Here is a 23,173-nt window from a genome sequence, read left to right as displayed (position 1 = left end):
ATATATATATATATATATATATATATATATATATATATATATATATATATATATATATATATATATATATATATATATATATATATATATATATATATATATATATATATATATATATATATATATATATATATATATATATATATATGCAAATTTCATTGAAATTGTTTGCCCATTTTGCATTAATTAACTTCTTTATAAGACATTCAACGAGGCGGTATTGTTTGAGTTCATATTTACTAAAACTGGAATAAAGCTAACAGTGCTGTTTCGGCGTAATGCCATCTTCAGAGCCTAAATATTGTTTAAACATATAATTTAATTAAAATAAATGTCTAATGTAAAATGTGAAAATATAGAAAATAAAATATGTATTAAATTGTGAAATAAATTAACCTTGTTGTAAATATCATAATAACTAAAGTTTATGTAGATTATTTAAATAAAATAATGTAATTTAAATAAAATGTTTAGTAAAATAATTAAAATATAAAAATTTTATAAAAGTTTTAACATGGTTGAAAAAACGTTGGTGAAAACTAATTACAAATGACATTGAAATTTCAACCCATTAACACGCAGTTTGTGACCCAGCGTCATCCGACAACTGTTATTGCGTCGTTGGATGTATTATGTGATACTTAATATTTGATCTATACATCGACATGTATCTTGCATGTACATATATGTATTTATATTTAACTATGTATACGTAGGTCTGATGTGGAAACTCGTATCACACATATTCAACCGCAATAGTTGTATTCACAACGCATACACAGCAATATTATATATCTTGCGCACATGTCATTTGTAATTAGTTTTCACCAACGTTTTTTCAACCATGTTAAAACTTTTATAAAATTTCTATATTTTAATTATTTTACTAAACATTTTATTTAAATTACATTATTTTATTTATATAATCTACATAAACTTTAGTTATTATGATATTTACAACAAGGTTAATTTATTTCACAATTTAATACATATTTTATTTTCTATATTTTCACATTTTACATTAGACATTTATTTTAATTAAATTATATGTTTAAACAATATTTAGGCTCTGAAGATGGCATTACGCCGAAGCAGCGCTGTTAGCTTTATTCCAGTTTTAGATAAATATGAACTCAAACAATACCGCCTCGTTGAATGTCTTATAAAGAAGTTAATTAATGCAAAATGGGCAAACAATTTCAATGAAATTTGCATTTCTGAAAACCTCGTTCCTAAATAAATATATATATATAATATATATATATAATATATATATATATATATATATATATATATATTATATATATATATATAATATATATATTGGTAACAGACTGTTGTTAACGCAACATTTCAAAAATTCAACACTACTTTCAACATTGTTCAACTTTTTTATATTTCTTTTTAATTTATTGATGTCAGAGAAATTAGAATTAGACATTTTATTGTTTTTAAAAAATTTTTATTAAATAAATTTGCAAATAGCTATTTCGAGTTATAGATCTTCAGTGCATTATATATATGGTATGTAAGATATTTGATAAGAAGGAACAAGTACTTATTTATTTATATAAATGATTTAATTCAAACAGAGAACCAATAATATAAATTTAATGACATTAAACAATATAAAACGCGATTTTTAAAATGTTAACAGCAAGATTGTTTATATTATGGTTGTTAAGGTAAATATCAACGCTCAGCCGAGAAGCGCGAATTAATTTATTTAATTAACTACATATTATTAATATTATTTTTACAATATTTATTATTATTATTATTTATACAATTATTATTATTATCATCGCTGTGGTTCTTCTTGCTTCTTGTGATGATGTTCCATTTGCAAGTGATATTTGCGCTGTGGGTTGTGGATTTGGTATCTACATAGTTGGCATTGTTGTTGTTGTTATTGTTGATGCTGTTGTTGTTGTAGATGTTGTTGTTGGTGTTGTTGATGTTGTTGTTAGGGTTTTCACTATTGATGATGTTCCAATTGCAACTGGTATTTGCGCTGAGGGTTCTGGCATTGGTATCAACAGTGTTGGCACTGTTATTGTTATTGTTGATGTTGTTGATGTTGTTGTTGGTGTTGTTGATGTTGTTGATGTTGTTGTTAAGGTTGTCACTATTGGTATGATTGTTGTTTACATCATCAATATTGTTGGTGATAACATTGTTATAATTATTGCTGTCGTCGTAATTGTTGTTGTTATAATTATAATGATTGTTGTTTTTATTTAGTAGTTTATTTGAAGGTAGAATGTTGTTGTTGTTGTTGCCTCTTCACGACCACCTATCCATTGGTCAGGCGAAGCCTGAGCCAATCAGCAACCGCGGTTGAGTTTTGCCACAGGTCTTTTGTCTTGAGATTCGTAGGATTGGCAGGACAGGAGAAGAGATGAGCCAAGTCGTCTACGTGCGTGTGACAGTGAGGACACATATTACCTGTACCGCCATCAATAATTTCCCTGAAACTGCCTAAGATGATACTGTGGCCAAATCGGAGTTGGGCCAGAGTTCTTCTTATTGCCCGAGGAAGAGATTCCTCTGAGCTGTCTATTTGTGGTTGTGGAGAGGGCCATCCGTTAGGCAGGATCGGCGCGTGGTACGCCTCCGCAGCGGCCTTGGCAGCCATGCCATGTAAATTCCGAATAGCCATATTGATACTTGCACTATCCAAATTAGCGTGTAAGGTGGATCTGACTGGGGCTCCCCATTTTCACATCAGAGTGTTTTTCATCACACGAGGGAGAAGTTCGGCTGACAACAATGTATGGCATGGATGTTGAGGGTCGAAACATTTTGTGATGAATTGTTTTGACGGTAGATCTGTATGCTGTTTTATTGACAGCAACTGGCACTCGGACAGTAGATGCTTCTCGGATGTAATTTGTAACTCGGACAGCCAGTGACGATTCTCAGTGCAGCATTCTGAGCGCGTTGAAGACGGCATAGATTGGATTCCGAAGAGAGAGACGACCAGGCCGGGCATGCATATTCCTTTGTTGATCTGCCTATGGCCTTGTAGACCTGTAAGAGGGTCTCTTTATCTTGGCCATAGGTGGTGCCGCTGATAGCTTTTAAAACATTATTCCGTTTTGTGGCCTTGGATGCTGACAATTTATGGCGTTGAGTGAAGGTCAGCATCGGGTCGAAAGTGAGGCCAAGAATTTTCGGGTTATGTTCTAGCGGTAGAACCTGTCCGTTTACCTTTACTTGGGGATGATATGGTATTGCGCTGTGTGAGGTGTGGTGAACAAAGTTATAGAAGATTTAGAAGTGAATATTTCCAGGTCGCGGAGAGAGAAGAAGTTTATCAAGAGAGGGAGATAGTTGTTAAGTTGCTGTGTCAGAATATCCACATCCGGGCCGGTCGTGTAGACGGGGAAGTTGCCCGCATATGATATTATCTTGATATCAGATGGTGGTTCAGGAATGCGTGAGACATAGTAATTGAACAACGCAGGGGACAGGACTGAACCTTGAGAAACTCCTGTATGGATGTTCCTCTGTTTAGACGACTGGTTTTGGAATTCCATTACAGCAGAGCGACCGTGCAGGTAGTTTGACAACCAGCGTGAAATGGAGCTTGGCAGCGAGGACTTCAAAAGGTCAGAAATAAGAATTTTGTGGTTGACCATGTCTAAAGCCTTTAAGAGGTCCTAAGCTACCAGCGTGGTTCGATGTGCTGGTCTCTTCTGATTGAAACCATTGGCAACATCCATAGAAAGGAGAGAGACAGCAGTGGTAGTGAGTGGAATGTCCTGAATGGAAACCATGTTGGTGACTGGCCGGGGACAGATGATCAGAAATAAATGGGAGGAGGTATTTCTCGAGTATCTTAACGGCAGGCCAAAAAAGTGAAATGGGTCTGTAAGATCTGGCGTCTTCATCAGACTTACCTGGCTTCAGAAGAGGAATGATCCGGGCCTTTTTATAGATGTCTGGGATACAGCAGTATCTGAGTGACTAATTAAAAACCTTGGTTAAGAACGCCAGACCCAAAGGACCTAAGTTTTTTAGGTGGAGCATGGTGATGTTGTCTGGGCCAGAGACTTTGGATGCCTTGGCCGCTTTGATGGCGGCGGACACCTGATCCACCGTGAATGTAGGGTGATCGGATAGGCAATTCCGTTTTGCCTCACGGTTGATGTACCTGTTTAGTTTATTGGTTTTATGCTGACTAAAGCAGGTAAAGGATTTATTGAAAAGGTTGACCATATCAAGCCCATTTGAGATTGGCTTACCGTTGAAGTTAATGGCGTTGTTGGGATTGAGTTTGGGTCTGCCGTTGAGAGACTTGATGACGCTCCAATGACGTTTAGGGTTAGTATGTCAGTTGAAAGTGCTTAAGAAGTCCTTCCAATTTGTTGTTTTGATACTATTGATTTTGTTGTGAATGTCATTTGAAAGAGTTGAGATATTGTCGGATGATGGGTTGGAGAGCCTAAGAGCATCTCTTCGGCGAATCAGCTCGGTGACTTCCTTCGAGAGCCCTGGCTGGGAATTGATGAGCCTACCAGAAGGAATGTTGTAATCACCGGCGTTGCCTAACATTCTACGGAACGCTCTTTTGGCTGTTGTGACAGTGTTGGGGAAGAGTGTATTTTGAAATGCAAGTTCTGATTCAGCTGTAAAACCCGGCCAGTTAGCTTTTGAAAGGTTGATAAACGTCACTTTTGGGTTTTTGGTTAGAGTAATGCGGAGGTCGAGAGATATATGAATTGGCAGGTGGTCTGAAGAAAGAATTGTGACTGCTGACCAATTAAGGCAGTTAGTCAAAGAGATAGAGGCAATAGAAAAATCTGGAGAAGTTGGCTGACAATTAGATGGAAGCCTGGTTGGACAGTCAAGATTTAAAGTACAACAGTCGGAATCGTCTATTTCCGCCGCCAGCGTTTCGCCACGTGCATCGCTATTACCCGAGTACCAGAGGCCATCATGAGCATTTAGATCGCCAAGTAGAATGATGTTAGGGAATTCCAATAAGTCTGCTATTGAAGCGCAGAAATGAGGTGGGCAAGCAGATTGAGGAGGGATATATACGTTCACTATATTTATCTCGGTGTCATCAGCCATGATGGTGATCCCCTGGCTCTCCATGGTAACTGTATCAGGTAGCTGTTTAATGGTGTAAGGGATCTTATGATGTATCAGCATCATGAGGCCGCCGCCACGACCACTTTTCCGGTCTTTCCGGTATATAGCATAATTCTTGAAAACCGGAACAGCAGAGCGAGTTGAAAGTTTCGTCTCCGGGAGGGCGGCGATTGAGATATTGTGTATGGATAGGTGATGAGCAATCTCGGCACTCTTATTCTTGAGACCGTTGCAGTTGAATTGAAGGATATTCAGCTTGCTGTCCGAGTGCGAGATTGGATTGATGTTGGGTGTTGCAGATGTTTTATTGCGGATGATGGGACGATTAGGTTGCGCACCACGCACCGGTGAGCTAGAAATTGTAGTAGGGTGAGGACAGTTATTACAGAGATAATAACTTCCTAAGTTAGTGGCGCAGTTGTTGAGGTGTGTCCACTTGCAGCATGTTCTGCAGCGGACAGAGTAGTGAGTTTTGTTGATACGTTTGTTACATATCTCGCAGATCCATATCTTCGGACCTGGGTTAGATTCGATGCCAGCCCGCAGTAATAGCATACGGAGCAGGCCGGCCGGCGAGGACTACTCCCCAGGCAAAAACCCAGAACGGTAAAGTCATGATGGGGAGGGGCTGCTGCAACGGTTTGTTGACGAGGAGGAGAGGAGCGATCCTGACCACGACGCCAATCGGTTCCACCACAAGAAGGCCGTTGTTCCAGAACCTAGAATGTTGTTAGACTGTACTTGAATGTTCATGGAGGGATTTTTGTTTTGTATGAAAATTGATTCAGCTATTTTCAGGTTTGTGATGTTGTTATTGCAATAAACTATTTGCGTGTTATTTAAAATTTGTCGTGTTAAAGTGATGTTATGATGTTGTTGATAATGTTGTTTAATTGCTCCATCTTGTAGATGCATGGTCAAACGTCTCTTGACAATGGGGTAGTTGTCATTCCAATATATGAAGCATTGTTGCGGTGCGAACATTCACCGACGGAGCATTTATATTCATATATTAGATGACTTTGTTGTAGCTGAGTAGTTGCAGGAAGGAAATTATTTTTCATGATTAGTTGGGATGTTTTTAAATTTTGATAATAAATTCGAAGAACAACTTTATTAGTTGGATTTGACGCTACTACGTTTCTGCGTATTATTCCTTTTAAAATTCTTTCATCTTCTTTATACGCCATTGAAAAAGTATTTTTGTAATAAAATATTATCTTATTTTTGTCATTCATTTTGTTGTTGATTTGGTTTCTAATGATACGGCTGTTGTTGTTGCTGTTGTTGTTATTGTTGTTGTTATTGTTGTTGTTATTGTTATTACTGTTTGTGGTGAGGCTTGTGATGCTGTTATTATCAAAGTTATTAGACGTGGTGGAGGGGTTGCCATTATTTTCCTGTTCATTGTTGTTTGGAACGTTGTTGGTAATTGCATTATTTTGATGTATATTTTGTGCATTTTCATGATATTTTTTGGTTAATCTATTTATGACTTTATCAATTTGTTTCAAAGAGTAATTATTGTTCACGAGAAGTTTTTTATTCTTAATAATTCTGAGTTGATGAGTGTATAATCAGAGCAATGTTGAAACGCTCTGTTAACTAAAGAAAATATAACACTATTTTTATATTGTTCTAAGGTCTCGCTTTTACCATTAAGACAAAATCCCAAATTGATGTCTTTTACATAAACTTGCGTTTGAAAACCAATGTCATTTCTGGTTATCAGGACATCCAAAAATGGTAGCTGTTTATTATTTTCAATTTCATGGGTAAAAGAAAGAACTGAGTTGGATTTAAATTCATCAATTAGGTCCATCAAGTTGTGTTCATTTTCTACTATAATGAACGTATCATCAACATATCATACATACATTTCGGGTTTGAGATATGGTTTGTTTTGGAAAACAGTTTCTTATAAATATCCCATGTAGAAGTTTGCGAACATCACTCCTAGAGGGAAGCCCATGGCTACACCATTGACCTGCTGATACATTTTTCCATCAGGAGTGTAGAAAGGAGCTTCTTTTGTGCAGATTTGAAGTAACTGTTTTAGCAGATGAGGTTTAATTTTTAGTGGATTCATAGAACTATTATATACATTGTGGCATCAACAGGAACGTTAGTGAAAAGAGATTCCACATCTATTGATGATATGATGCCTGATGATGATCTAGTTTTTAGGATGTGAATAAATTCTGATGATAAAGAAATGCAATGTTCATTTGGAATATATGGAGTTAGGATGTTGTTGAGCCATTTTGCTACATTATATGTGATTTGACTAATTATTGGACAAAGTGGGTCGCCAGTTTTGTAAATTTTGACAGTACCATACATATAACCTGGTCTGTAGTCTCCAGTTAATTAAGTCTGCGTTTTTAAATATTGTAAAAATAATATTTATAATATGTAGTTAATTAAATAAATTAATTCGCGCTTCTCGGCTTGAGTGTTGATATTTACAACGTCAAAGTTAATCTTGACAAAGTCAATATTTCCATATATATACAGCAAGGAGCACTGACGATGATTCATTCGGAATCGAAATATGGCCTTATTTGCAGCATGAATTCGAAAAATAAGTTTATTTTGAATTTTAATAAACTAAACGTTCACCAAAAAACTTTAGTGAGAAAAATCGAAAAAACGAACTACAAACATATTAACGCCAAACATTCGGTAGAATTTATAGAATATTGTAAAAATATATATATATATATATACATACATATATATATATACATATATATATATATATATATATGAGCATCTTGAACACAAACACAACATCAATTTAAACACCGAAGGTGAGGTATAGGAATACCAAAAAAAGCTTTTCCGTTCTATCATGCATAAAACAAACAAAAATTTCGGTCTTGAACTAAAGAAACTTGAAAATGATTTACGATCAACCGTTAAAAAAATTGCTAAGCTCAATAGGAAGTTAACTAACGCCGAACGTGCTGTGATTTTCATCAATAATTGTATTTCTGACAGTCTTAATCCAATATATATATATACTTTATTTTATTTTAATTTTATTATTCACAAGCACAAAAAAGTAAACATGTACTTGTATCAGTGCCTTAGCCATAATAGAAAAAAAATAACTGTAAAACTCATATAAATGGGCAACAACGGGCAATTGGAAGTCTTCCTTTCAATAAATTTAGAAACAGAGGAATCATCGATAATGAAAATATGAAAACAATATAAACAGAAAGGAGAAGGAATAAAAACTAAAACTAAAAATATCAGCATCTATCAAAGTTTACCAATTGTTATTGTTGAGCAATAAAAATTAATAAAAATTAAAAAAATGTACATATTTTCGCACATATATATTCACACATACATACATATTTATAAATAAAAATTTAAGCTTTATACATACACACACATGGGAAAACGCTCAAAGCACAGATATACTTTGATTGACCTACACTTTCAAAATTAAACGTTCTCCTACAATTATTCATGAACCATGCAGATTAAATAGCAACACAAATAATTCAATATAAACAAGCAGATATCCATCCACCAATAAACTCATCAGTAGGTAAATATAAATTTCATTACCCTACCCTACCTAACAAAACGCTTAATAGAGGAAGAAGTTCAGTAAGAATAATTAAATATACTATTTAACTAATCAAACTTACAAACACATTCAAACCAACAGATTCATATCTAATCATGCACAAACACACACATTCATGCTCACTTACACACATGCATACTTCTTCATGCATATTTACACACTCTCACACAACCACACACATACGCGCACACTCTTATATCATTGACACTCTAAATCACTCATACATATAGACAAATTTAAAATACTACGGCATTAAAGTAATTGCCCGAAAATTGTTTAAGAAATTATAAAAAAGGTATTTTTTGGAGTTAAATATTTTTTGAGCTTATTCTTAAATAAATGTAAGAACATTCCTCGGTGGAAGAGGAACGAAAGGAAGATGAACGTCGGTCTAAAAACGTCTTAAATAAATGTAAGAACGTTTCTCGGTGGAAGAGGAACGAAAGGAAGATGAACGTCGGTCTAAAAACGTCATAATATCAGGATTAGAACCTCAGCCGGGGATTGCTGACATGGAGTTAGTTTCAAAATTCTGTGAAGATAACTTGACAATCAAACCTCAGATAATTAGAACCCGCCGTTTTGGTAATTGCAAGATGTGCGTAACTCTCAATAACTCAACATCTGTTGAATATTTAATAGCTTCATCTAGAATCCTCAGAGCATCACCAGCTACTAAAAAAATCTTCATGAATCCTGATCTTTCCAAAAGACAGGCAGAACTGGCTTATCTAAAAAGGTAAGAAAGGCGTCAGAACAAAATCAACAACAACCAACCTGGGAGTAATCAGCCCTTTCGTGAAAACATCTAATAAACATCTCCGCTTCGCACTCGCCAATGTTTGTAGCATTCAGAAAAAACGAAATGAACTGGTTTTATTTTTATCAGTTTATAAACCTGAAATTTTTTCTGTAATTGAAACTTGGTTAACTCCGAATGATCCTGATAGTTTATTTTTGCCACCTGGTTATGTCTTTGTTCGATGGGACCGTGAAACACGTGGTGGCGGTGTGGCTTTTATTATCAAGGACACCGTTCCCTACAGGGTTGTCTCGGTGTCATCAGCATTTTCACATATTGAGATAGTCTCTATCGACATTGCTATCTTAAACAAGAATTACCGCTTTATTTCATATTATTGCAGTGGTGGTTTCGATATGTTGGCAGAAAAATATGCATTCGATAGCGCTCAATGCATAAAGGAACTTTGCAAAGGTGATATCAACTGTTTGATGGGTGATTTCAACCTTCCCAATATCGACTGGATAAATTACTCTGCACCGAACAATTATATCTATGACATCTTTATGGATCTTTTCAGTGAATTGGGTCTTCACCAATTGGTTGATCAACCAACTCGGGGAAACAATATTTTGGACTTGATTCTATGTGATGATGCCAGCTTGCTGGCCGAGTTAGATGTTTCCTGTCCATTTGCTTCAAGTGACCTCAACTGTCTTACATTTACAGTCAACTGCGCACCTAGTACCTCATCAGGTGTTGTTTTTAACAATGATACATCTTTCTATGATTTTACCAAGGTTGATTTTGCTTCTATGAACAATTGTTTGACGAGCATAAACTGGGATTACCTATTTCAGTATTGTATGGATGTTAACTCCTGCTGGGAACTTTTCGAACAAATATTCAACAATGCTGTGACAACGTATGTCTCCCTACTAAGTCATGCAAATTTCTCACGCAAGTGCACAGTTCCAAATTTGCTACGTCAATCTTACAAAGTAAAACTTCATTTTTGGAAAAAATGGAAAATAACATCTTCCTCTGACGATAGAGAACTCTATTTGTCAATGATGCGTAAATGTTCAAAACTGGCCAATCATTTTAAAAAAATCAATGAACAAAGATTGTTGGCAAAAACTAATGTTCGAAGTTTTTATCGATACGTTAATAAAAAATTGTTTTCTCGACAACAACTTAGCAGTTTGAAATTGAACGACATCAGCGTTACCTATGATCCATTGGTGATGGCTAACACATTCAACAAATATTTTGCCTCAGTGTTCACCAACGACAACAACAACAACAGCAACTGCACTTTACTTTGTCGTACCACCAATTCATTAGACGATGTTAGCTTCACTCCCCAACTAGTGTTTTCAGCTCTACGTAATCTAAAATGTACATCCTCGATGGGACCAGATGGTATTCCGAACATCCTACTATAAATGTGTGCTTCTAGTCTAGCAGTCCCACTATGTCATATTTTCGATACATCCTTCAAAAATAATATGCTGCCAGCTAAATGGAAAACTGCAATTGTGACTCCCATCCACAAAAAAGGACCAACTAACTACCCAAGCAACTACAGACCAATCTCACTTACATGTTCTTGCTGCCGCATAATGGAAAAAATCCTCAATAAAAAAATGTTATCTTACATGTCTAACAATAAATTAATATCTCAATTTCAACATGGTTTTTTGCCTGGGAGATCCACCAACACCAACCTTTTACAATTTCTCGGGGATTGGATGTCAATTCGTCAGCAAAGAGAGTGTTGTGACACCGTCTACTTAGATTTTCAAAAAGCCTTCGACTCCGTATCGCACAAAAAACTAATTAGTAAATTACAGTCTTATGGAATTTCAGGAAATTTACTTTCCTGGTTGAAAGACTTTTTATATGAACGTTCTCAGCTTGTTCGGGTTCATGGTAAGTTGTCATCGTCTGTGCCAGTTCACTAGAGATAATGCTTAGTTTACCTGATTTGTTTCCACAAATTGCTAGATATTGATTACTGTTTTTGAGGTAAATATTAAACCAATGCAGAGTCTTTCCTCTATTGCCATATAATTGCAGTTTTTGCAAAAGTATACCATGAATAATAAGGTCGAAGGCTTTGGACAAATCAATAAAGATCCCGACAGTTAAGATTTTCTCGTTCAAGTTGTACATCACTCGTTGCATGAACTCCAACACAGCAAGTTCTCTTGAATGATTGGCTCAAAAGCCGTATTGATGTCCGTGATTATGCTATTTGAATTGAGAAACAAAATTAATCTTGAGTGCATTAACTTTTCTAAAGTTTTTGAAAGTGGTGAAAGAAGAGAAATGGGTTTGTAATTTGACATGTCCAATCTATCACCTTTTTTAAATATTGGGATAACTTTTGCAGTTTTGAAACATTGAGGAAAAACTCCTTGCGATAGCGAAAGGTTGCATATGTGTGTAACGGGAACAATTAGCTCATTAATTATATGTTTTATTAAAAAATTACTTAAATCGTCATAGGATTACCTTTTTTATTCTTCATATTCTTAACTAAATTTGTTATTCCAGATTCATTAACCAAATTGAGATAAATAGATTTGTATGTTGGATTGATTAGATTTGAGTTTTCCTGATTTTTTGGTAAATTGTTGCAAGTATCTGTTAATGATTTAGTAACTTTGATAAAACAGCTGTTAAAAGCGCAACTTAATTATTGTTGTATCTTCGACTACTAAATTATTAACTAAGGTTTTGTTGATGTTTATTTTATTTAGTTTTTTATTAAGTATACTATTTATTTTATTCCATTTACCTTAAGCGTCATTTTTAGAATCTAGAAATTTATTTTTGAAATATTAATGTTCCATATACCTTTTGTAGTTTGTGAAGCTATTTCTAAATTATTTGTATATATTAAAGTTAATTATGGTGGGGTTGACGATGTATTTTTTAAACAATTTATTCCGGTGCCGTGACATGTTTAAAATTTCTTTAGTAACTCATGAATTTTTGTTTTTGCGCTTGCAAGATCGCAAAAGAGCAAATGCATCTAGGGTCTTATTTATTATATTATATAGAAGTGAACAGGCACTTCTATATCATTTTCCTTTGTAACATAAGTCCAGTTGATGAAAGAAAAAGTTTAATTTTACTAATATTACTAATTGATAAATTACGTTAAATGAAAGGGGTTTGGCTTTCTATAGAAATGGTCGGAGAGATCAGATTTAATTACGCCACCAATGAAGGCATCGGAAGAATTCGTAAAAATGTTATCGACCAATGAATTAGAAGTGGGAGTGACTCTAGTTGGAGCAACAATTAATGGAAGAAAGCTATATGACAAAAGTAAATTTTGAAATGGTGTAGTGTTTGGCGAATTTAATTTTAAAAGATTTACATTGAAGTCCCCCAACAAGATACGTTTGATGATTCTACCTACATGCGTTGAGGTCAATTTCTTATTTATTCAAGAAAACATCAAAATTTGTTTTAGGAGATCGATATAAGGCAATATTTTTAAATATTTATAACAGTAACATTTCTTTGATCGTAGGCCTACATTAATACACAACATGCCTATAAAATCATCATTAAACACTTTATCCTCACCTAGTGGCGGATCTAACACTTAGCAGACTGAGCAGCTGCTAGGGGCACCGTAAAAATTTTGAAATTTTCCAATATAAAGAAATTTCAAAATTTGAAAAAAATCATAAAATTTTAAATAATATTTGTTATTAATGGAAAGAGAGCCCCGTAAAAAAAATTATTTTATAAAAATAACTGAAATAAATTTTGAAATATAATGAAATTATTAAAAAATTCTTTTAATTACTATGCTGAATTCAACGTTAATAAGCGTTTGCAAACATTAGCAGTTTACAGTAATATGTTTGAAAACAATCTGTCATTCGTTTCGTTAGCCACCGTGATATTTCTTCGGACATCCCTACTTTCTGTCTCGTTTTTGAAGGAAAATGAGGACGCCATTAAGAATAAGCCAGATAATTCAAGTAATAACAAAGATTTATCATTTGAAAGAATCTATAAAGCCGCTAAAGAAATGTCATGCACATTTCCCAATATTGAAATATTATTGAAATTTTTTTTAACTATTCCTTTATCTAATGCATCTGGTGGAAGATCTTTTTCTGTTTTGAAAAGAATTAAAAATTATTTGAGGAGTACAATGGGGGAACAAAAATTAAATAATTTAGCTGTTTTGTATATAAAACAAGAAATAATGAATAGTGCTGACACTGCCAAAATTATTGATGAATTTGCTAGAAGTAAAGCTAGGAAGAAATTTATTTGAAAAAAATGTTGTTTGTCGATTATTTTCCAATGATTTCTTTTAATCTTCTTTTCCAATTACATTATTGTCAAACATATTTTTTTGACTATTTGGAAATTTTGTATTTTTTTTATATTTGTATTTGACCAAATTTTAATCTATGAAGCACATCACAAATAGCATGAAGTCTGAAATGGCGCTCGACAAAAATATTTGCAATGATTGTATCCCAGAAAGGGTGTTCACCATAGGAAAAAGACAAACCCGAAACACTAAGCACTGGAAGAGCCTTAAATGAACGCGGACACGTTCCGTAATATATATATATATATATATATATATATATATAATATATATATATAATATATTATATTTATTATATATATATATACATATTATATATATATATATGATATATATATATATATGTGTATGTGTGTGTGTGTGTGTGTGTGTGTGTGTGTGTGTGTGTGTGTGTGTGTGTGTTGTGTTTGTAAATAAAAAGAATTTGAACATTTAATTTGAATAATTCAGTGTTTAATATTTTAAAAATTTCGCACTTAATATATTAATGTTTGTAACAAATCTGTCGACAGAATATATTCAAATTCGTTAAAAGTTGTTTTTAGTTCAAAGATGTATATCACCTACATAGTTATAAGTTGGAAATAATTGAAAGTTAAAAAGCCTCTCCACGACACACTAAGTTTGGGGGGCCCAAATTTTTTTCTGCTTAGGGCCCCCGCTTGACTTAATCCGCCACTGTCCTCACCAACACAAAAATCCAAATCATTTCTTATACCAAAGTTTCTATTTTTTAATATAAACTTATAGTTTTATAATTCAATCAATGGAGCTGACAATTCATTCAACCAAATTTCACTAATAACTATCAGATTAAATATTTTATAAAATTGATTAATTAACATTTGTAAAGTCGTCATCTTGTTGTATAGGCTTTGAGCGTTTATATGCAAAATGGACAAACATGATATAAACAAATTAACTTCAGAACTAGCTATAAAATCTATTAAACTATTTTCAGTATAATATGGCGTTTGGCTGTACACTAAATTGTTAACGAATTTATCTCGCATCGCCATGTTTCGTTGCAATAGTCCGCAATTATTTTTCTTCAACTTTTTTCCCGAAAAATCCCATTCCCGCAGGAGCGTGTACTTGGGCCATATATTATCCGATGTGTTTCTTTTTCGCAAGACAGGGAAGCAATGATTGAACGCTATATTGTTAGTTTTCAAATGGTTTTCAAAATTATGTCCTAGCTGCACGAGCCGACATTGCCCACATAATAAGTAATTTTTTTCTCTATAATTTTTGATGACTTCAATAAGCAGTTGGCACCAGTACCATACATTTTGTTGGATTTCTTAGTGTCTAATTCACTGTTTTTATCTTTAACAATCATAGGGCTACCGACAGACTTTTATCCTTTTTTTGCTTTTTGCACAAGCTGAAAGCCATCAGAATCTAGTTCATCATTAGATTCGTTCATAGAATTAGCAGCTAAAACTTTAGTTCTATTTTCCCATGACTTTGCAACTACAGTTTTTTACAACTTCATTTGTTAAATCTGCTTTTAATACGTTGTTTACATTGTTTGCAATGCCTACATGTGCATCATTAACAAGTACGTTTGTTGGTTTAACGTTTATTGCACAAATTTTATTTATTTCTTGCGCATGGTTTGAGACAACAGAGCGCATTTTTTCCAGATGACAGGTATGTTTTGTATCTAACGCTTCCATTATGGCCGTTTGTTGTTGTATGTCATTTTTAACCATTTGAAAATTTGAATTCAGCCAATTAACAACATTCGGAATTCTCGCTAAATCAGCACCTGCATAAAAAGAACATTTGCCAAGAAAACCATTAACTTTAAATATTTTCAGAAGAGAAATACGTTCGAGAATTTTATCCCTTTTAGTAGTATTCTCGTAAAATTGAAATCCAGTTTTGAAGTTATCGTATTTTAATATTTCTAAATCATTTTTCTAAATTTTAACAGCAGTAGCAAATTCTTCAACGTGGTAAAACTCTATAACATTAGAAATAAATGTTTCATCCTCTAAGTTATTCGAGTTATTTACTAAAAAGCACAAAAATTCTGTGGCGGATCCTGGGTGCGGGGCATTGTAAATTCCCTCCCGGTCAACGTTGAAAGATTTTGAAAATATTTCAGGCCACCCCCATCAAACTTGTCTAGATCTACCATTGCTTATTTCCAGATGAATGTTTAACAAAACTGCATAAATTTGTTGAATTCTCTATATTTGAGTATGGTGGATAATACACTCCCTTTCAATGGACGCTTGAAAAGCTTCACCTTCACTTAGCTTATTATCTACAATTAAACTTTTATTATGAAAATGAGCCACCAACTCGGGAGGCGAAAGTATTGAATTTGAATCTTTTTAATTTATATGTGATATATTTCAAATATTTTAAATTAATAACTATAAACAGTTTACCAAAATATTTTAATGTAAAATTAAAACATTTTCCACTGAAAAATTTTTCTTATGGATTGTGAATATTGAATTATATGCTTGTGAATAATATATATGGTCTACCAAATACAATCACCTGGTACATCGTTTCAAAAACTTGTTAAAAGCTGTAACCGCTGCAACTCTTTGTTTTGATAAAATTCAAACCTGAAATTTTTGAATTTGTTCATTCCTTAAATAAATTTCTGTTTCCACAAATAAAAAACTAACAATAATATTAAAAGAATAATTTACCTTCAAAACAGTTATTTATTTGTTTCAGGGACAAGTAAGCCTTACATATCTCTCAAGAATGCTTGCGAGAATTTGTAAGCAAGAAGCAAACAAAGCAAACAGGTGATGCTCATTTGTTTAGCTGCTTAAATATTTGCGCGTCAAATTCTTATTTGTTTGATGCGCAAATCAAGAATAATGACAACTATTTATAGAATTTATTTTTTCATTTCCAACTGAGACAGCAAAGACGAATTCTACGGTGAAAGTTATACTAATAGATTTTGCACTACAAATGAATTTGCCTCACAAATTTAACAAAAATTTGGATGAATAATTACTACTTCTCGTTCAACGCGCATTGAAAATAATGTTTATAAATTCATGAATCGCCACTCGTCGTCTTATTTCACAAATTCACAAAATTTTTATGAATCAACATTGATGCATATCAACAATAAAACATGAATATTATTTTCTGAAATTGATCGGATCTTTGTACATTGAATGATTTGTTTGTTTGTTACTTTGCAGTTTAACGGCGTTTTAGCACAAAGAGGCTATTTTTACGCCCTGGGGTCATCACAGTACTGGTTTTGTGACTATATGTATTTGGAGCTTCTCAACTCTTTAAATCTTGTTTAACATATCGATCTCCTTCAGAAACGAGACCAAAACTTCCAGATTCCTACTTTGGAACATCGACTCCACAAACAATGGCACTCCAAGTTTATTTCTAATCTCGCTGTATTCAATTAGTATATGATGAGTAGATTGATTTTGATTGCAAATTTTACAAAAAGGAGTGTTTGTTTTTCTGAGAATCTAAGAATAGGTGACTGCCGAATGGCCTATTTTTAATCTATTGGTTTTAGTTTGCATATGGCGATTTAAATAAGTATTTTTATTTGTTTTGTTATTTACTGTCGGTGTACTTTACTTTAAAAAATTTGAGATTTTGTTCCATTCTTGTTGCCATTTTTCGTTAATGATGTTATTTATTAGATGCTTCAAATCAGTGGCTAGAATTGGAACGCATGAAATTGAAATTGAATGAGCTTGTGATGCTCTCTGATCTACCTCTTCGTTTCCTTTAATTCCAATGTCATTGGGGACCCACATTATGATCAAAGTATTGTTATTGTTCAAGATGTTATGGATCTTGTTTTGCATTTGTATTATAAATTGATGCTGAGGTTTGTATTGACTTAGAGCAGAAAGAGAAGACAAGGAATCAGAGAATATTATGAACTCTTTTTCAGTCGATTAATTATTCGGCTGATTTTATTATCATTATTTTTATTTTTCATTTTCTTGATCATTTCCCAGACTTTATTAATGGGAGTTCTACTATTAAGATTATTGATGAAAAAATTCCAACAGGGCCTCTTCTCTTCTCTTACGGTTCTGCGAGCCTCAGCTTTTAATTTTTTATAATTGATGAAGTTGAATTGGATAGGGTTGTTTTTAAATATTTTGAATGCGTTTTCCTTTTGTTTAATTGCATCTCGGCATTTATTATTAAACCAAGGATTTATTATCTTGAACTTTTTATTTTGTATAACCGGGGTTGTTTGTTTTATTATCCTTGTTATGGTGGCTATTCTTCTGTCCATTGAGTCGTCATCTATTGTCTCAAATTCTTTTCCCGTTTCTTCTGTCATTTTTTTGAATTTAAGCCAATCGGTTTTATTATAATTTCTCTTTATTGTTTGTTGAGGATTTATTTTTAATTGTTAGTATTATTGGGAAATGATCACTGCCATAAAGATCTTCCTCCGCATCCCATTCATTATCCTCAAAGAGGGTTGGAGTTGACAAGGCCAGGTCAATTATGGAAGATGAGCTTGTGTGTTCTTGAAAAAATGTTGTTTTGGTTGGTTTGATGAGACAGAGATCATTTTAAACTATATTTTTTTTCAACTTTGACAACCTCACAACTGACTGTGCCCATTAAAATCACCCAAAAAGAGGAAAGGGTTAAGGATCTGTTCTACTATCTGATTTATTTCCTTAGATTTCATCAATGATTTTGGGTTTATTTACCCATTGCATATTATTATAGTTTTATTATATGTTATTTTAGATACTTCAAAATGGTGTTTAGTAGTAATATGATGTTGAGATTGAGTCATACTGTGATGAACAAAAATTGAAATTCCAGCTGATGGGTTTGTTTTTATTGAAGTGGCTGCTTTGTGGTATGCCTTTTAATTTTTTTAAATTATTTGTTTATCTTCAGTTACTTCTGTTTCTTGTAGACAAATTATATGTGGCTTATGTTTCTGAATTATTATTTGAAGCTCAGGGAGGTTGTTCTTCAACCCTCTTATATTCCATTGGAGGATTTTAATGTTGTTGGCATTTTCATCTAAAATATGATTGGGAGAAGAAATGTTGGTGATATTTTTTCTTTTGCCACTGTATAATTGATTAGTAGATTTCAAGTTGGTTAATTTTAATTTATTTTCATCAGACATTTTAACATCAAGTAATTTTTTTTTGTTTTTGATGATTTTGTATCTTTGTGATTTCCAACATTTTCATCACCTTCATCAATACTGATGCAATCATGTTCTCATCCATTTCTTCATCGCTAGGGAAGTGAAAGGGGTCTAATTTTTCATTTGATTTTTCTTTTGGTTTGGGATTATAGCAGGGATTTTGCTTTTTTGTTTGATTTGCTTTATCATCTTTAGTTTGATTACGATCAGACGTTTTGAAATATGTTGGTTTATTTTTTACTAGTGGGATATTCAACAAATTGCATTGAATTCCTTTGTCAGTTTTGTAGACCTCTTTTCAACAATTTGAGAATATAAAGGTTTACCTGCCTGTGAGATTTGTGTTTTTGCTTGATTATATGGAATGTTACATTCGGTTTTGCATTTTATTATCTATTTTTCATATTCAAATTCAATAACTCGGTTTGGGAGTACTTTAATGGATTCTAGTTCTCCAACAAGATTTTAAAAAACCTGTAAATTTTAATTATGAATAGACGTCGGAAGTCGTGGTAAGGAGTTTTTGCTGTCGGTTTGATGACGAAAAATAGGTATAGTTTCATTACCAAATATTTCATGAATAAACACTGGCTTGAGACAAGACCTTCATTCAAAGCCTGTTTTTCACACATAAAATTGAAAATTGAATAGTTTTTTAAATAAAATAAATTAAAAATTTTCACTTAAAAAATTTAATGAGTAATTAGAAGATATCGGTTTATTGAATTTTGAAAGTGATTAGTGAGAGCGAATGAGAAGAGCTAAATGTGCGAATCAACAAATGTGCAACCACGATTTATCATTAGAATGTTTAAAGCTTGGTAATTCATTTTGCAGGCATCGCATTTGACATTCTTCTTTTTTAAGTTTAAGTTTTTAACACTTTCATCGTTATTGCCGACTGAATTAAAATAATAATGTTGTGGTGATAAATTTTTCTTCATTGAACGCTGTGAAATACTTCAACCCAATAAAAAATCATCCCCTTCATGGCAACAGTCTTTCTAATCATTGATCTTCATTTCATTCGGGAATTTAATTCATAGGAATCTGCTTTTTTAAAAAAATTCACATAAACCATTTTCATGTTAACATTATCTATTATTAGAAAAGCTAACAATATGCTTATAGGTAGCAAGCATTGTTGTTAATATTCATGATGGATACTTCAACTGCTGAAGTGTTTTGAAAAGTTTATAATTTAAGCATAGCTTGAAATTGCTCAACTCTTCAGATGACATACACCGAATACAGAAATTTTTGTTTATACTAGTTTATAAATAAATCCTTAAATTGAAAAATTCTTGCTTCAACATGGAATTCAACGTTTTAAATCGAAATAAAGTTGGAAGGTTGAATGGAACTTTTTATTATTGAATGTTTAAATCTCCTTGAGAAGAAATAAAATTTCAGTCAACACAAACGTTTCACCAGATCAGTTTCACTGCGTTTGAACAGCAGCTACAAATGGAAAGCTCAAACGTTTCAAAGATCGAGACCATTAGACATGAACGAACTTCATGAACAACAAACTTTGTGTTGGTTCATAAACATCATTTTTCTGTCATTTTAAAAGATGTTATATTTTCGTCAACCTGGCGTTGTTATCAAATCTTAACAATAAAAATTGACCATTTAAAATTGTTTCGAAGGTGATTTGTTGAAGACAGCTGCGTCAAGAGACGCGTGGATGTTTGAGAGGCCGTCGCTGTTTGAGAGAAAAAAAAAATTATCTACAACGGTTCTACAACAACAATCAAGTAAACTATTCTTCAAGTTTTGCAACATTTATTTAGCTGAAGTTTCAATAAACTTCAATCAAATTTAATTAATTTTGATTAAATAATAATAATCATGAAAATTAATTGTTTGTATATTTATTATTTACTAAATTTTTAATAATATTAATTAGAAAATTCTACATCTCAATGTGAAAAAACTGAACTGCCTTCAAGATATCAAAACAAATTTTTGCAAGCTAAATCAAAGGTAGAAGAATTTCGTTATGAATACTTTTTACATCTACAAATTTTTCTACATGAAAAACTCAATTATTAGATAAAATTATAATAAAATATCATTGCTACGTGAATTATTTACAAATCATTAGCTTCACACATCATCTTTGGGTACATTAGAAGAAAATTGGTTGCCATCGGGTCAGCAATTGTTGAAATTACAAGCAAGAGCAAAAGATACAATTGAAAATAACCAGACTAATGATTTAACACAAGCTCTTGACTGGATTCAAGAGGAGCTGGTTAGAGATTTTTATCTTCATAAACGTTCACGCATTCGTCAGATACAATTTTTTAGCATTTTAACAAAAATTCAAATTATTTCAAAAATAATTATCTGAATACAGTTAGTTTCAGGTGCATTGAAATATTTTCTCGTGTTCAAATGACGATGACTTTTGAAAATTTGATAACACTCATTTGTAGATGTTTTTTGTAAATAAAATTAATTCTTTGAGAGCATCTAATTCTAATTTTTCTCCTCATAACTTTATTAGACTTATTAGTGAATCTTTTTCTGTATTTGCACGTATAAATCTTCAAGAACTTATAAAATTATTAATTCTATGTCATCTACAACTTGTTCTCTAAATCTGCTTCCTTTTAATTTACTTAAAGAACTTTTTTCTATATTTCATTCTATCATTCTCAAATTAGTTAACCTTTTTCCATCTCCAAATTTCCTATTTCTTATAGGGATTCTAATGTTATTCCTATTCTTAAAAACACATCCTTAGATCCTTCCTCTTTATCTAATTATAGACCTGTTACTAATATTAATTTCATCTTTAAAATAATAGAAAAAATAGTTTATAATCATTTGTCATCTTATTTCAACTCTAACTCCTTGTTACCTGTATCTCAATCTGGTTTCAAACCTGCTCACAGTACTGAAACTTGTTTACTCAAAATACATAACGATATCCTTCTCTCTAATAGCAATGGTAATCTTAATCTTCTTTTTTTTCTTGCTCTCGACGTTTTCTCGGCTTTTGATACTGTTGATCATACTATTTTCTTAAGGCTGTTAGATCTTTCTCTTAATATTACTAATTTTTGTCTATCTTGGTTTTTTTCTTATCTCTGTAATCGTTTTTTTCTGTTGTTCTCAATAATTCTACTTCTAACTCCTTTACTCTTACTTTCGGGGTACCTCATGGTTCTATCCTTGGTTCTATTATAATTATACTCTATAATTCTGAACTACCTCTTATTATTTTTTTTCACTAGTCAACTATATGCTGATGATTCTTATATTTATACTTCTTTTTTTCCATCTAATCTCAATAGTGTTCTTCATAATCTATCTCTGTCTTTCTTCAATTATTGCTTGGTCTGACTCTATGTGTCTTAAACTTAATCCTTCTAAATTTGAATTAATTTGTTTTAATAAATCTAAACACTCTATTACTATTTCTCCTGATTCTAAAACTCTTGATGTTTGACACAAGTTTCGTAGTCTAGGCTTTATCTTTGATTCTAGTATGTCTCTTTCTTCTCAGATTTATAGTTTTGCTAGAAGATCTTACTTTAATCTACGTAGAATAAAAATCTTTTGCCTTTTCTTGACGATCCTACTCTTCTCCTTTTTGTTACTTCGTTAGTCTTATCTAGGATTGATTATTGTAACTCGCTCTACTATGGTCTTCCTGATTCTACAATCTATCCTTTAAGTAAAGCTGTTAACTCTGCTGCTCGTCTAGTTGCACGTGCCCCTTTCTTTTCTCATATATCTCCATATTTTGTTCTCTTGCACTGGCTACCTATAAAACATAGAATAATCATCAAAATTTGCACATTTATATATAAGTCTCCATCTAAATTATTTTCTAAGTACTTATCAAAAATATTAATTGAACCTAAACGCCCCGGTTTACAATCGTCTTCTTGTTCTTGTTCTCACTTCTTCATGAAAATTAATTGTTTGTATATTTATTATTTACTAAATTTTTAAGTTCTCACTTCTTCTTAACTTTTTTGCTAAATCTGCATTTGCTTTTTCTGGTCATTTTTTGGAACTCTCTACCTCCTTCTTTAACTACTTCTCCATCACAATAATTTCAGAGCAGATCTCAAGGCCCATCTGTTTGCAAAATTCATTGAAAAGCGCTGCTGATTGATAGCATGCCTAGCTAATTTATCGTCACATTTAATTTTGGTAGTGAAA

At 32.6% G+C, this 23,173-nt stretch overlaps 3 protein-coding genes across 3 annotated transcripts; 2 read left to right on the top strand and 1 right to left on the bottom strand.

The window, feature by feature from the left end:
* Positions 1-1,734: 1,734 nt before the first annotated feature.
* On the bottom strand, positions 1,735-6,565 carry HELRODRAFT_165465 (hypothetical protein; the record flags this gene model as incomplete). The annotated part of the gene is made up of 4 exons (XM_009032036.1): positions 1,735-2,191; positions 4,766-5,551; positions 5,661-5,822; positions 6,525-6,565. The coding sequence occupies 4 exons, from the start codon at positions 6,563-6,565 to the stop codon at positions 1,735-1,737; spliced, it is 1,446 nt and encodes a 481-aa protein (XP_009030284.1).
* Positions 6,566-9,222: 2,657 nt separating this feature from the next.
* Positions 9,223-12,732, top strand: HELRODRAFT_165464 (hypothetical protein; the record flags this gene model as incomplete). Its single annotated transcript, XM_009032035.1, has 3 exons — positions 9,223-9,449; positions 9,661-9,926; positions 12,635-12,732. 3 exons carry the CDS (start codon positions 9,223-9,225, stop codon positions 12,730-12,732), a joined length of 591 nt encoding a protein of 196 aa, XP_009030283.1.
* A 7,570-nt stretch (positions 12,733-20,302) lies between these two features.
* HELRODRAFT_165463 (hypothetical protein) lies at positions 20,303-21,395 on the top strand (the record flags this gene model as incomplete). The annotated part of the gene is made up of 6 exons (XM_009032034.1): positions 20,303-20,340; positions 20,423-20,526; positions 20,641-20,748; positions 20,901-20,977; positions 21,099-21,248; positions 21,354-21,395. The coding sequence occupies 6 exons, from the start codon at positions 20,303-20,305 to the stop codon at positions 21,393-21,395; spliced, it is 519 nt and encodes a 172-aa protein (XP_009030282.1).
* Positions 21,396-23,173: the final 1,778 nt, after the last annotated feature.

Source organism: Helobdella robusta (genome assembly GCF_000326865.2).
Source record: "Helobdella robusta unplaced genomic scaffold HELROscaffold_8, whole genome shotgun sequence".
NCBI classification, from domain to species: Eukaryota; Metazoa; Annelida; class Clitellata; order Rhynchobdellida; family Glossiphoniidae; genus Helobdella; species Helobdella robusta.
The sequence above is the reverse complement of the archived record's forward strand: the minus strand, read 5'-3'. Positions and strand labels throughout refer to the sequence as shown.